Source organism: Nelusetta ayraudi, unplaced genomic scaffold (genome assembly GCF_046127955.1).
Source record: "Nelusetta ayraudi isolate G7.1 ecotype Tasmania unplaced genomic scaffold, CSIRO-AGI_Nayr_v1 ptg000031l, whole genome shotgun sequence".
Taxonomy (NCBI): domain Eukaryota; kingdom Metazoa; phylum Chordata; class Actinopteri; order Tetraodontiformes; family Monacanthidae; genus Nelusetta; species Nelusetta ayraudi.
The window spans coordinates 3331096-3345000 of record NW_027466081.1 but is presented as its reverse complement, the minus strand read 5'-3'; the positions used below and the strand labels follow the sequence as shown (position 1 = coordinate 3345000).

Genomic DNA, 13905 nt, shown 5'->3' with positions numbered 1-13905 from the left:
ATTTTTTACTAAAGTCAGGTGAACAGATGTGTTTGTTATTCTTCAACACTGCATTTGGCTTCTTTCTCTTTTTCAACCAGCATGACATGCTAACGTAAACTGCAGTTAGCGCGCTCCCTCGAGACTGGGCATAGAATTGCAATTTAATCAGGGCACTTATTAATAATTACAGAGGCGTGACATTTTTTTTAATTTTTTTTTTTAAGTTAGCCAGGTAGAGCCTGGCAGGTTGGTGCTCGTCAGGTCGCTGGCCGTCCACGCCGTCTCGCCGGGCAACTTCGCACATACAGAAATGAAGTCACTTTGGTGCTTCAGGGGACAAAATATCTGAGGATGTAAGTGCATCTAATTCAGCTGATGATAGTCGAGTGCCATCATGTACTAGACAGTGGTAGTGTTTGGAGCGCATGTATCTTTGGCACCCCTAGCGCACTGGATGAGCCCCACAGCAAGCGCTAGCTCCTAGCGTTTCTATTGATATGGGTATTTCTCCTACTGATAAAGGCCCTAATCCTAAAAGCTTAATCTTCAACTTTTTTTTTTTTTTATTGCACACCACCTAGCAGTCAGGGGCAATAAACACACTTGTGGAAAATGAAGTGTCTGGTGTGGGTTCGAACAGTGGAACGGTTGAGAAGCAACCATTGTGCCCTGCCTCTTGAACTTTGTTCCTCTACTGGGCCTGAATGGAGACTATAAATTAAACCAAATTTACAAGTGCTGTAAAGTCAGGCTACATCTCCCTAGTTTTAGCTGCAGTAAGGCTGATAGAATGCTACTTTTTCTTTTCTTTTTTAAGCCTTGTCACTCCCCGGTGGTCTGCAGCTCAGGTGGTGCAGCTAACCACAACCTGCCTGGGCCGATTCAGGGGATTTAACCGTTCCCTCTGGGCTTGTAGGACAGAAGCGGCTTAAATCAGAGCTGTCCACTGCGTGCAGTGATCACGGCTGGAAGACTGGTCTGGGTCTGTTCCCAACCTGAAATATTATCTTTCTGACGATTAATGTATTACACACAGGCACAAGAGCTTCTGTGCACGTGACTTCCCCACTGTCGAGCACTTTTTGCTACGAGAGAATGAAGCCAGACACGGTTTGTTTGGGAAACCGATTCAGCGTGATGTTTCTAAGGGTTTATTGCGTACAAAAAAAAAAAAAACAGCAGATGTTTGTGGAAAATCTGTCCGAAAAAACAAAAATAAAAGTTGTCTAGGATTCAGGCAATGGTCAGGACGGCCCGCTCCCGCTTCCTCCTCCTCCTCTTCTTCTCTTTGAGTTTGCCCGTGGCCTCGGCGAAGAACATTACGTCCTCTTTGCCTTCGATCTCCCTCTGGAGGAACTGCAGGGCGGCGCTGTTGAAGCCCATCATGTCCTGAGGCACAGAGAAGGACGGTGATGGAAAGGTTAGCTTGCAAGGGTGAGAGCTCACAGATCCGTCGCGAAAAGCTCCCAATTGAACTCAGAGTGAAACAGGACCAGTCGGCTTCCGTTCCAAGGTTGAAGATGTTTTTTTTTTGGTTGTTTTTTTTTTCAAGATTGACATCAGGTTGGAAGTAAGTTGGAATTCCGAGTTGGAAAGGCCAGTTTGACAACAGTACATCAGGCCCGTTTTCCCAGTCTGGCTGCTAGCTCATCTGCCGTGTGATTCCTCACACTGACTGGAAGGCCCCATCAGTTAAGCAGTAAACAGGAGGCTCCTGCTGGCTTCTAACCGGTCGCAGCTGCCGTGTGAAAGCTGCTGTGTGGTCAGTTTGGTCAGAACTTTACAACATTTCCACACCGAAGGTTTTTCTCCGTTCTCGGCCAGCTTTAAGGAAGTCTCACGCTGCTCCTAAATGGCTCCGCTGGTAGTTAAGAGATCTGATTGGCCCACTTTGAGCAGCATTTTTAAACATTCCTTAGTTGGAACTGAAACCGAAAAAGGTGTGTGGCAGAATTTCTTTTTTTTTAAATGACAGAATTGAATTTGTTTTGACGTCACTCACTCTGATCTTGTGCACTTTGGACAGAGTGTTGGTCCGAAGTTCATCGATGACGGAGAGCAGCATCTGGTTGCTGGAGATCTGACCAAAATGGATCCTGGAAGCAAGAGCGAGCAGGTGAGCTGCACAATGTACAACGCAACCAACGAACATGACTTTGCTTCAAACTTCTAAAAGTTTTAAGAAACAGTAACAAACGTTTTAGGAAACGATTTTCCTAAAATCTTGTACTTTTAGCTGTGTATCCAACATAGAAGACAGCGTGGTGTTTATTAGATCGCTGTCATTAAAAGGAGAAAACAAATATTTTGGAAATCTTTCAAAAACCTGTTTTAAATTCTTTTGCTTTTTTGTTATTTTGCAAACGACAAACAACTTAGCACATCCTTGAATTCCCAGTGAACCTGGAGAGCGAAGCCACCCTACTTGAGAAGGAAGAAGAGGCAGCGGCAGACCAGCTCCACCTCCAGGCCCTGCTGGATGTAGCTGTTGAAGAGCGTGAGCAGCTCAGGGACGTAGGGGAACGGCAGGACCAGCAGAGACACCTCCAGCTCACTGGTGAAGGGGAACACGGTTCAAACACACGCACACACAGAGCAGTGCAGTGCAGACGGTGGTGAGTGGAGACTCACCTCGACCTGACCTTCTTTATGACATCTAAAACGTAGCGGGACGGCTGAAAGAGGGATGAGCAAAGGTTTAAATGTCACTCGGGTCATTTTTAAAGGCAGCGTATTATTGTCAGAGAGAAGCTTTGCTTTTGTTAACTTTGAAAGCAACATAACAAACCAAGAGAATAGAATAAAGACTTCCATAAAATTGAGATGGAAGTTCAATAAACTACATTTTGTTGTTTCATTTGCTTCATATAAAGCAATTTCTTTGTTGACACCAGTAAACAATACACACTTCAATAAAAGTTATGACTGGACTTGAAGAAGGTTCAACTGCAGTCTCAGTTCAACATGTCCTCTATGAGTGCTTTATTAAATGATAAGGATTCAACACTGATTGCTTTAGTTTTGGTACATTCGGATCCACTCAATGTGAGAATCTGTGAGACAGTGGCGCGTCTGTTCTTCACCAAAGTTCCAAACTTACTGAAATATTCCCAAAGGCCACCAAGATGGGATTGGGTTTGGGTGGAGGAAGCTGCAAGAAAACAAAACAAACAACAACAAAAAAAAACCTCATCAGACAAATCTGAAGACCAAAAACTGTAACTTTTTATCTTTCTGCTGCTTCCAGACTGAACGCTGCAGACTGAGTCGTGTCTCTACCTCTTTCTCTGCAGACTGACACATGTATTTGTGCTCTTCCAGCTTCCTGGTTTCCTCCCTGTAAAGCTCCAAAGCCTCCATGATTCGCTCCGCCTGCAAAGGACCGTTGGGGAGAAATTCAAAACGTTGACGTCGCTGCTGCTGCTTGGTGGGGTGGGGTGGGGGGGAGTTCAGCGTCAAGTCGAGGCCCCCACAGAGATCCCACACGTTGTCAGAAAGAACACCAACTCACAGCTTTGACCGTCTCGATGGTCTTCTTGCCCGCTGGTGCTGCTTCTCCCTGAGTCTCTCCAGGAACCTGCAGGGGGGAAAAAAACCCAACCAAGTTTAGCATTATTAGAGTCAGTAGCAACAGCTGCGTTTGGATAATGCAGCCATAATGAAGTGAAATGGAGCTCTTACCACCGGCATGTCTCCTTTAGACAAGCCCTCTTCAAATTCTGCTTCGCGCTCCTGCCAGGACAATCAAACGATACGTTGGCATGATATGAAGACGAACTGCCTTTATTCCCCCCCCCCGCCAACGCCCAGGTTCTCACCATCTCCCGCTCCTCCTCCAGGATGATGGGCTCCCTCGTCCTCTCCCACAGGCGCAGGGACTTGTCGTGGGACGAGGACACGATGTGGTCGCCGTTGGGGCTGATGGTCAGACACCAAACCTCCCGGTGGTGACCCTGTGAGGCCGGGGGCCAGGATGAAAACTCCACCAGGTCAAACAGTTTCCAAACTAACCTTGTCGTGTTTAAAAGAGTTCCATTTTCTTTCTAAGTCTCTCTGTCCTGTCTGTGAACTTCCCAGCAGAGAAAAACTTCATCCCTCGCTTCTTTTACTTGCCCCGCCTCTCATAAAGTGGTGGAAATATGCCTTTTGTGACGTCACAAAGGGCAAAGACCCCCCCCCCCCCCCCCCCTGCAAATGGCGTTTGCTGGTGTGAGCCTTTCCTCCCCTTCCAAACACGTGTAAGAAAACAAAGCGTTCATATGAGCGGGAAGCCGACACCCAGGATTTTAGCAGGAGACTGTAAACAGAGGGCTAAGTGTGCTGTTTTCTGTAGAGCTCCAGAGTTGTTTGGATAACCGAGTCTCTCAAGGCCGCTCCACTGGGGTTCGATAGGAACAATTGGGGGGAAAAAAAAACATTTCATCTGGGACATTTGGATCTAATTTGCAAAAGCTGTTCTGTTGTTCGCAACGCTTTTTCCGCGGCGCCTCCTGATATTCAGTTTCACCTCCAGCGTCTGGATGTGCTCGAACTTGTCGGCGTCCCACTGTTTGATCTTCTTATCTTTCCCCGCCGTGAAGAACAGATGAGTCTTGGGGACGAACTGGAGGAACATGACGCTGCGGAGAGACGGCGACAGGGAGACGGGACAGAGGTGACGTCAGCCCCGGGAAAAACAAAGCCCAGAACTCGGGGAGGAGCATCAAAGGCAAGAAGTGGAGGGGAAAGCACGCGAGATGAGAGAGCAGCTGGCGTGAAGTCACGGGAGCGGCTGGAGGTCGCAGAGTCCAAGGCCGTCAAGCCCGACCCCGCTTACTTCCATTGGGAGAAGAAAAGCACACGCTAGCGTGTCGCTGTGGGGGGGTTTTGGTTCGGCTCGGCCGGGCGGTACCTGTCGTCGTGGGCGAACATGGAGCGGTGGCAGTCGCCAAAGTCCAAACCCCAGATCTTCACGTTTCTGTCAGCGGAGCCGGTGGCAATAATTGCGCTATCCTGTCAATAAAAACAAATATTAAAAAAAAGAAAATCAGTCACTGACTACCACTTTCTGGTTTGGGAGTAAAACTACTGCCGGTGCAGGAAGGGTAGTTTTATTTGTTGATTGATTTTTGAGCAAAACTCCTGGTTGAGCAGCAGCTTCGGCCCTCAGAGGCATTGATGGATTTGATGGCTGAAGCTGGCGACTGGAGCTCAGCAGTTTTTGTACTCGTGGTGGGCGAAGTTATTATTAGAACACTTGGAATCTGAGGTTTTAAAATTTTGGTAAATAACCCAAAAAACGAATGCAAAAGTCTACAAAGTCGTCTTTGTGCTCTATAAAACCAGATAGCGACTGGAAAAAAAAACATGTGGGTGTGATTAATGTCAGGTGGTCAGGTGTGATGTGATCAGAGTTAAATTGACGGTGATGCGAGTCCAAGGACACACAGCTGTGCAATTACACGGTTATAGTCACACATATGCGACTGTGCAAGATTTGTTGTCCTCCGAGCGAGCGAGCGTCTGCATGTTTCATGAACTTGACGAAACTCAATTATGCATTGGAGGCACAGAGAGGTCAGTGTCTTCAGACCTCTCAGCTCTTCTCATCATTTTGGCCATCGGAGATGTAAAATATAGAAAAACGAAGGTCCTGGTACAAGCAGGTTCTGCTTTTTTTTAAATAGTCTTTCTAGGTTTTTAATAAAACAAAATGAATGGATTGAAGCAGTAACAAATAATTTGTCTTTGTGGAAGGAAATTTCTCCCATTTTCAAGGACTACTCTGAAACAGAAATGCGTCCTCGTCTATGGGGTTAAACTGCGGAATTCTCTGAAAAATGAAGTGAAGGATTGTCCTGTTATAACTGTAATTGTAACTGGGCTGAAAGAAATGTCTAAGAATAAAACAACTGCACACTATATATATGCAATGAAAATAAATGAAGGGTAATAAGGAGCAACCTGATAGCATAAATTGTCTTGATGAGTCAGCTTTAGTGACCTGGTGATGTTTGGGGTTTTGAATTGTATATGTGATCTTGACTCTATTACTATCATTATTATTTCATTATTCTGATCTTTGTTTATCTGCTTTGTTTGTTTGTTTTTTTTCCTTTTTCTTTTGTCTTGTATTGTTATTTTCTATTGTCTTTGTAAAATGAAATGAAATGAAATTTCCTTTTATGGGTTTTTATGGGTTTCATGGGTGATATAATTTGAAAAAATAAAATAAAAGGTCATAAAATAAAGCTTTTTTGAATTTCAAATGGGCCGACAGTGTGTGTAGGTTAAGAGAACTTACGTGAGAGATGTCCAAGCAGAGGACGGGCAGCTTGTGTCCATACAGGGACAAGAAGAACTGAAGCAGTGAGGGAGAGAAAGAGGGAATCAGCCGGGCAACACAGACAACACCATTCATTGCTGTCATAGACCATCACTGTGTGTGAGAGAGAGAGGGAGAGGCGCACCTTGAGTGTGTCTGTGTAGAAGATCTTGACGGTGCAATCGAGCAGCGAGGCGGCCAGCAGCCTGTGGTCGGGGGAGAACTTCACACACAGGACGTCTTCCTCCAGCTGCAGCGTGCGCGTGTGATTCACCGTCAGACGCCTGCATCACACACACACACACACACACACACACACACACACACACACACACACACACACACACACACACACACACACACACACACACACACACACACACACACACACACACACACACACACACACACACGAAGCAACATCTCACATAGTGCAAAAAAAATAGGACAGAGTTCCAAATAGAAAACGCGAGGCGGTGTCTTACTTCTGCTCGCTCGTTTTGTCCTTGATCAGCTCAAACTCCCAGAATTTGACCGTCTTGTCGGCGCTCCCTGTCACAATCCCCCTCTGCAGCGGCGGCACGCAGGATAGAATATAGAACAGAACAGCCTTTATCGTCACTGAACGGAGCACGGCCAGATCGGCACAGGGTGCTGAGCGGGAGCGAGGCGAGACTGCACCTGATCCGGGGCGAGGCACAGCGACCACAGGGCGCCGCCGTGGGCGTCCACCGTCTCCAGCAGGGCTCCCGACGCCAGCTCGAAGATCTGCAGCTTTCCGCTCTGACCAGGAATAAGAAAGCGCAATGTGTTTGGAACGCAGTGCATCCTCATGTAAATAAGAGGGGGATCAAAAAAAATGGCCCGAAAGCTCAGCACTTGCACTGGAACGTCTCTCTGTACCGCCTGATGTTATGTATTGTCTCGCTGTCTTTCCCCCCCCCCCATCATGTTGTATTTTTACTATGACATGCCAAGGGACTGCCAGGTCAATAATTCCAGTGCATTTCCATTTTAATTCACATTGAAAATGCACTCTTATTTTCTTTTTAAAACATCTGCATTATGCTGCACAACTAGAAAAACTCTTTAGTTCTGGTCCTGTATCCCCACTACTTTACTCCATATACACAAGCCAATTCCAAGTAGTATACAGTATACAGAGCACATGTGAAGTATTTATATACATACAGGTACTACCCAGAAAATGAGAATATCCTGAAAAGGTTGCTGTATTTCTGCAATTCAACTTAAAAGGTGAATTTGACATATTATATAAACAAATAATATGCAAATCAATATATTTCAAGTTTTTATTTCTTTGGATTTTGCTGATCAGGTCTTGCAGCTTAAAAAGAACCCCTCAAATTTTACAATCATTTTCTGAGTTTGTGGGTTTGTGGTTTTAATAAGCTGAAAATCTTAATCAGCAAAGTTACAACAAGGAACTGCTTGAGATGTGTAAGTGTAATGGCTCGACAAAATTAGTTGGTTTCATGTTTTATGTTAAATTGTCAAAATAAAAAAACTTTTACTTGATAGTCTAATTTTTCGGGTAGTACCTGTATATTGATTGCAACCTAAATTTCAGTGAAAAGTACGTTTTTAAAACTCGTAATCAACACCTCCACCTACGAAACAAGCTCAACTCCTTCAGAGTGAGCAAGCATATTTTTGGAGAAAGTTTACACGAACCTTGCAGAGGGAATCTTAACTTTTCACATGGCAATGTGCTATGGTAATCTAAAGAGTGACATTAAAGGGAGAAGCAAGCTGCAGAGAATAGCGAACCTGGCCTCAAATATCACAGGGAAGAGACGGGAAAAATGTTAAGTAAAGTTGTTTTTACAAGAAGTGCTGAGGAAAAAAGCTGCCAAAATAGCAAACGTCACCTCTCATCCACTCAACAGGGAGTTTGAACTTCTTCCCTCTGGTGGACGATACAAAGTACCAAAGGCAAAACCGTAATATCTTTGAAAAAAAAAATCCTTCATTTCTTTTTTGTTGTTGTTGTTGTTTTGTTTGCTTTTTTGTTGTTGTTTTTCCATTATACGCCTGTCGTACTTACCTGCATGTTCTGCAGCAACGCTGAATAAAATATACTTACAATAAAAATCCCTTCATCCTAATGCCGTTGGAGCACTAAATACCATGTCTCCTTGATGCCTTTTTTAATGCGGCTGCCACTGCTGTCCTGCTTTTAGCCCTGAAGATGTTTGTGTGTGTGTGTGTAAGAGTTGTTGCCGTCCTGCTTGTTGTTTTATGAGACCAAAGACAAATTTCCACATTCTGATGAGCCAATCGATCCCTTGTCAATCCTTAAGAAAAAACAAACAAACTGAAGTGTTCCTGTGGAACCCGCATACCTTGGTTCCCACGATGACCTGCCTGTCTCCGGGCACAAACATGGAGCAGAGGGCGTATTCGCAGGCCATGGTGCGAATCACCTGCAGGGTCGACCTGAAACACCGGGAGACATCGGGTGAGGTCAGAGCGCCGCCAGGCGGCACCGGCTGATAAAACCTCAATTAAAACGGCCTTTTCCCTCCCCCAGACCTGTTCCAGATCTTGACCGTGTCCCCGGAGGCCGACAGGACGGCCAGGTTGTCCGAGCTGAAGGCCAGCGTGCGGACGTCGGTGCGGTGGCCGCCCAGCGTGAGGCGAGCCGTCTTGCTGGCGTCGGACGCCTTGACGCTGAAGGTCTCCACGGTGTTGTTCTGCAGCAGCAGCGCCACCTTCAGCTCGCCGCCGGGACAGGACAGACACTCCACCCACCTGGGAGGAGAGACCGGTGAGCTTCTCCTGCAGACGCGACCCTACAGGCCTGAGCTCCACTCTGGCTTTCAGACGCCGACCTGATCTTGGAGGAAGCCTTGATGTTGGTCAGCCGGATGATCTCGTCCTTCAGCGTCTTCTCCACCACCGGCTCAGCCGCCTCCTGGCCCGTCTCCTCCTGGGCTCTGCACCAGGGGGCAGCAAATAGGCAACATCTCTTATATGCTGTACATCTTAATCAAGGATGAACTTTTTCTAATTTCTGGGGAGTTAACTGACATTTATTGATACAAAATATTGCTGATGTTTCATTTGCATAACATGGGACAATTACAATTCTTTAGCAATACTGATACTTTTCGCTTGTGTAAACTGAGTTACTTATGAATTTGCAGATGCAGCTACTATTTTGTTTGTTTTGATTTCTTGATGTTAACTTTTTTATTTTAATCAGTTTTTTTTAAGTTATCGGTTACATGATCGAAATAAAGATATCAATAAATCAATCAATACTCTAAACTCACTTGGCTGCCTTCTTCTTGGCTTTCTTCAGCTTCTTGGTCATTTTGCGCTGCACCTCTTCCTCTGACAGCACGGCGAAGAGCTCCAACACGGAGTCGTTGCCCTGGAGGTGGGGAATCATTCAATTTTCAAGGACGCTGAACATTGAAATTGATTGAAAGTTGGATTTAAAGAGGTCTTGTTTATTTGTAATGTCAAGCACAATAAAGCCCTTAGTGTAAGTACTAGGGCTGTCAAACAATGAATTTTTTTTTTAGTTGCGATTAATCACAGGATCGTCATAGTTAACTTTGATGAATCGCGGTTGGAATTTGCATGTGTAAAATTCTGTTATTTAGCATTTCAATGCAGTTTTAACCCCGGAATGTTAAGTATTTCTCAGCGGAAATCGTGTTGTGGATTGTATTTAACTAATCGCGATTAATGCGTCCACGCTGCCAGCCCTAGTAAGTGCACATCACATCAGTGAATCAAATCACTTTCACAGCTGCTGAAAACAATCTGACAGCGCTTGCAAAACATGTAGCTTTAATTCCCCCCTGGATGAAACCAGTATGAAATGCTCACGTGGCAGGCGATGACTTTGGCCCTGGAGTCGGTCACCATAGACACGACTCGGTCTCTGGCCTCGCGCAGGATGGAACCGGCCTTCTTACAACTCAAGATTCGCTGACACGGGGGAAGTAAATGGAGAGAAGAGGTTAACAGAGGGTCAAGGAGAATTAGCAGAAGACAAAAATTCTCCTTACCTCTTCAACACTCTCGTCCAGTCCCTCCTCAGCCTCCTCTTCATCGCTGTCGTCGTCTAGCAGCGTTTTTACCTTCTTCACCTTCGGCTCGCCCTTGGCTTTCTCCTAAGCGTGAGGCAAAAACCGCGTTAACGCGACTGATCAGCTCGTCTGCTCATTGCCTGCCGGAGTCAACACCAGCAGGCAGGATGTGCTGCTGCTGCTGCTGCTGCTGCTACCGCCGTCCTCCTCACCTCCTTCAGGTAGCTGATGTCCCAGGCTCGGAGTTCGCTGTCTGCTGAGCCCGTCAGCAGTCTGCTCTCCTGGTTCAGCAGCACCATGCCCCACACCTGACACACACAAACAAATGAGAAATATCAGGACTATGACAGACTAGAAACACTGCAGCATTATACTTTGCGTCTTTGCCTCATTCTCATCATCATCCTGTTCCTGCTGTTCTCACCTCGCTGCGGTGGCCCACCACCGTCTTGAAGCAGTGCTGCGTGTCCAGGTCCCACCACTTCACAAAACTGTCCTTGGAGCTGCAGGCCACAGAGACACAAACCTGAATTAATACTAAATGCAGCAGGAAAAGGCTTAACATTAATGCTAGGGCTGTCAGCGTTAACGCATTAATCGCAATTAGTTAAATACAATCCATAGCGCGTTATTTTTTAATTTTTTTTAATCGCATTTCAAACGTAAAGCCGGATTCAATTTTCAAAATAAAATGCCGTGATTGACAAATAGAATGAACGCGATGAAGACAAACAAACAAACAAACACATGCACGCGCGCGCACACAAAAGAAAGCAACAGAGTGGGATAGCTAAGGGTTGGGGGGTGGGGGAGGGTCACACAAACAAACAGGGAAAGAGCGAGAGAGAGGCAGAGAGGGGTTTTTGTCAAGTCAAGATAGACGACGTGAAATTGATCTTGATGGAAAAAAAAAATAGCTCTGAATAGGAGTAAACAACAGCTGAGCAGAAGCGCTTGACGGAGAACTGTGCGCCTGCGTCTGGTGCCTCTGGCCGATTTCTGGTAAGAAGTACTTGACATTATGGGGTTAAAACTGCCTTGAAATGTAAAATAATTTACACATGCAATTGAAACCGCAATTAATTGCAGTTAACTATGAAGATTGTGCGATTAAAATCGTTTGACAGCCCTGATTAATACACAATGTTTTGTTATTTAATCCATCTTTGTATTTAACAGTGTTAAGCAGAAACTAATAAATGCCATATCTCACTCTTCTGTCCCTAATGATGCTGCTTTTAATCATTAACTTCAATGTTTGTGTCTTGGAAGAACCTAAATAAGTCAGTTATTTGTTAAAAGGTGCAGCACCTGGTCACCAGGAGGTTCTTGTCTTTGAGGAACAACGCCTGTGTGACAATGTCTTTGTGGCCCCTCAGCCTGTACAATCCGCACTCATTGATGATGTCCCACACAATCACGTCTGTGTCCTGAGGAGATAGGGCAAAAGATTAGAAAAAAAAAAGAGCATACAAACCTTGTGATTACTGTGCTCAAACAAAGAGAACAACAACAACAACAACAACAACAATGTCAAACAGGAACCTAAACGTACCCTTGAACCGGTGACGAGTCGAGCTCCCAGGCCGTCATAGTGGATGACGCTGACAGCGGACTTGTGGCCGTTGAAGGAGACGTTGCTCTCGCCGTTCAACAGGCTGAATATCCGCACGCCGCCATCCTCGTAACCCACGGCGATGTGGATGCCGTCAGGTGAGGGGCACAGGTAGGTCACCTCATGCTTCTGGCCCTGCAGGATCAGAACCTGCACCAAACCAGAGGATGCATTAACGATGAAATCTGGTGCTGACGCAACAGTTTGTGGGTTTTCAGTTGGTGGTAAAAGGTCGACGGTCTCACCTTTTCTCCTTTTCGGATGTCCCAGACGAAGACGTGTTCACACGCTGCGACAGCGACGTAGCGTCCCTTCTCTCCACCTCGGAGGGTCACGTACGCTATGTTTGCCTTCTGGCTGCCGATGACCCCGAACACTGCGCTGGGTGCGTAGCGCAGGTACTGCTTGGTCAACCCCATGACCAGCAATCCGAGGTGATGACCGACTCTGTTTTGAAGCGAAAAGATAGGCACATCTAAGAATTCTCAAGAATATTTCTTAAGTATGGTGAATGACTGGATCCTGCCAGCCAGTGGTCAGCCTTAGCATTTCAGATATTTACATTGCCATCACATAAACATAAGCACGTCATTGTAGCGCCCGTTAGATAGAATGTCATAAATTAAGAGGACATCTGTAAGACGATGAATCCCAGAAAGTGATATGCAGCAAGTTTTTGTGAGGTGAACACTTCTACAAGTCACAGTCGATTGTTTTTGCACTTTTCTGCCCTGCTAAAACACGATCGGCTAATGAAGCACAGGAGCGTTTGATTTCTACACAGTACGGCCATTGTGCTCGGAGCCTACGAGCGATAACCATTAGACCTCACGACATACACACTAAGCCCCGCCCGCTCGAAACAGACACTGACGGGAAATGAGTGCACCTAACCATGGCACGCTAGTACATGAACCCACGTGTTAAAGTCCCTGAGCAAACGCAGCTCCCAGAAACTCAGAAATACCATAATAATTGAGATTTTGTTACAGTCAGTTGCCGCTCCATGCCTTAATTTCAAACCAGTCAGAGAGTTGTTAGTTTGTTCACTTACCACTTAAATGCGTCTGTTAGCTTAACTTCTGCCGTCGGTGATCGCTGTAGCGCCGCTTCAGACTCGATTAGTCAATCCCATATCAGGTCGATACAGAGCCTTTCGTATTTTATGTTTTTATTTTATTTGCATCATCATTTCACATCAGTTATTCATCAAGACAATATTGATACAACTACAAGCTTGTATAAGAACATTATCAATGGTAACTGAAAAAATATCACTGAACGGTGTGAACATTTTTTATTTAATTATTATTTCATTTTGGTCTGTTGCTCATGTCTGCGCGTTGGCCGGAAACGCAACACACTTATCAAGAAACGTTACTAGTCTGTTTTCTTTGCTGAATTATGGCCATTTGCCATCCTGTGCATATTGTCTTGCGCCATTTAATTAGTGGTTTGATTTTTCTAGTGTACCTCCAGGTGTTTTGTTGCTTTAAAATCTGATATTTTTTTTCTTTTTTTAGTCAGGTGATTAGGAAATACAACTAATGCGTCAAGTACAGTACATGTAGATCAAAAGTTGATTTGTATGATATACAAAATAAAGTGTGTCAATAAAACGTCCCAGTCACGGTACTACGAAATGTCTAATAAACAACTACATCAAAACAATTCGAGGAGTTTGAGAAACTTTCATTTTGCATGTGTCATGAGACACACATGGAAAAATAATCATCCCATGAAAGCCTTTCATCCAATATTTAATCATGTTATTCTTTAACCCTCCGATGATATACGTTTTATTTCCTCTAAAACGTTGAATATTCAAACCATTCAAGAGTCATTATTTATTTTAGTGTGTTTGTTTTGTCGTTTCTTTCATTTAATGATTCACCCAGCGAAGTGCGTCTTATGTTGAAACTTACAACCGGATGTTG

The 13905-nt window shown here is 45.1% G+C and overlaps 1 protein-coding gene and 1 long non-coding RNA gene across 2 annotated transcripts in view; one reads left to right on the top strand and one right to left on the bottom strand.

The window, feature by feature from the left end:
• The window catches only part of LOC142891394 (uncharacterized), a 90836-nt gene extending 88858 nt beyond the window's left edge, over nt 1-1978 (top strand). Inside the window, exon 3 of the long non-coding RNA XR_012927266.1 lies at nt 1807-1978. This is a non-coding gene — a long non-coding RNA (uncharacterized LOC142891394). The remainder of the gene's footprint in view (nt 1-1806) is intronic.
• On the bottom strand, nt 1111-13125 carry wdr3 (WD repeat domain 3). Its single transcript, XM_076030872.1, has 27 exons — nt 13023-13125; nt 12214-12415; nt 11909-12118; nt 11665-11783; nt 10778-10856; nt 10566-10661; nt 10333-10437; nt 10151-10252; nt 9586-9686; nt 9142-9246; nt 8843-9061; nt 8653-8746; nt 6968-7069; nt 6772-6854; nt 6432-6570; nt 6266-6322; nt 4874-4974; nt 4490-4601; nt 3801-3935; nt 3664-3714; nt 3494-3559; nt 3262-3354; nt 3083-3133; nt 2614-2657; nt 2408-2536; nt 1985-2078; nt 1111-1371 (listed from the first exon to the last, which is right to left on the bottom strand). The coding sequence occupies exons 2-27, from the start codon at nt 12385-12387 to the stop codon at nt 1216-1218; spliced, it is 2817 nt and encodes a 938-aa protein (XP_075886987.1). The 5' UTR covers nt 12388-12415; nt 13023-13125; the 3' UTR covers nt 1111-1215.
• Nucleotides 13126-13905: the final 780 nt, after the last annotated feature.

What these genes read in the sequence shown, in the direction of transcription:
- wdr3 (XM_076030872.1), bottom strand. Translation starts at nt 12,387, where the DNA reads ATGGGGTTGACCAAGCAGTACCTGCGCTACGCACCCAGCGCAGTGTTC. An exon ending in TCTACACAGACACACTCAAG is followed by an intron (nt 6,323 to 6,431) that starts GTGCGCCTCTCC and finishes TCACTGCTTCAG; the next exon opens with TTCTTCTTGTCCCTGTATGG. An exon ending in ATAAAGAAGGTCAGGTCGAG is followed by an intron (nt 2,537 to 2,613) that starts GTGAGTCTCCAC and finishes CCCCTTCACCAG; the next exon opens with TGAGCTGGAGGTGTCTCTGC.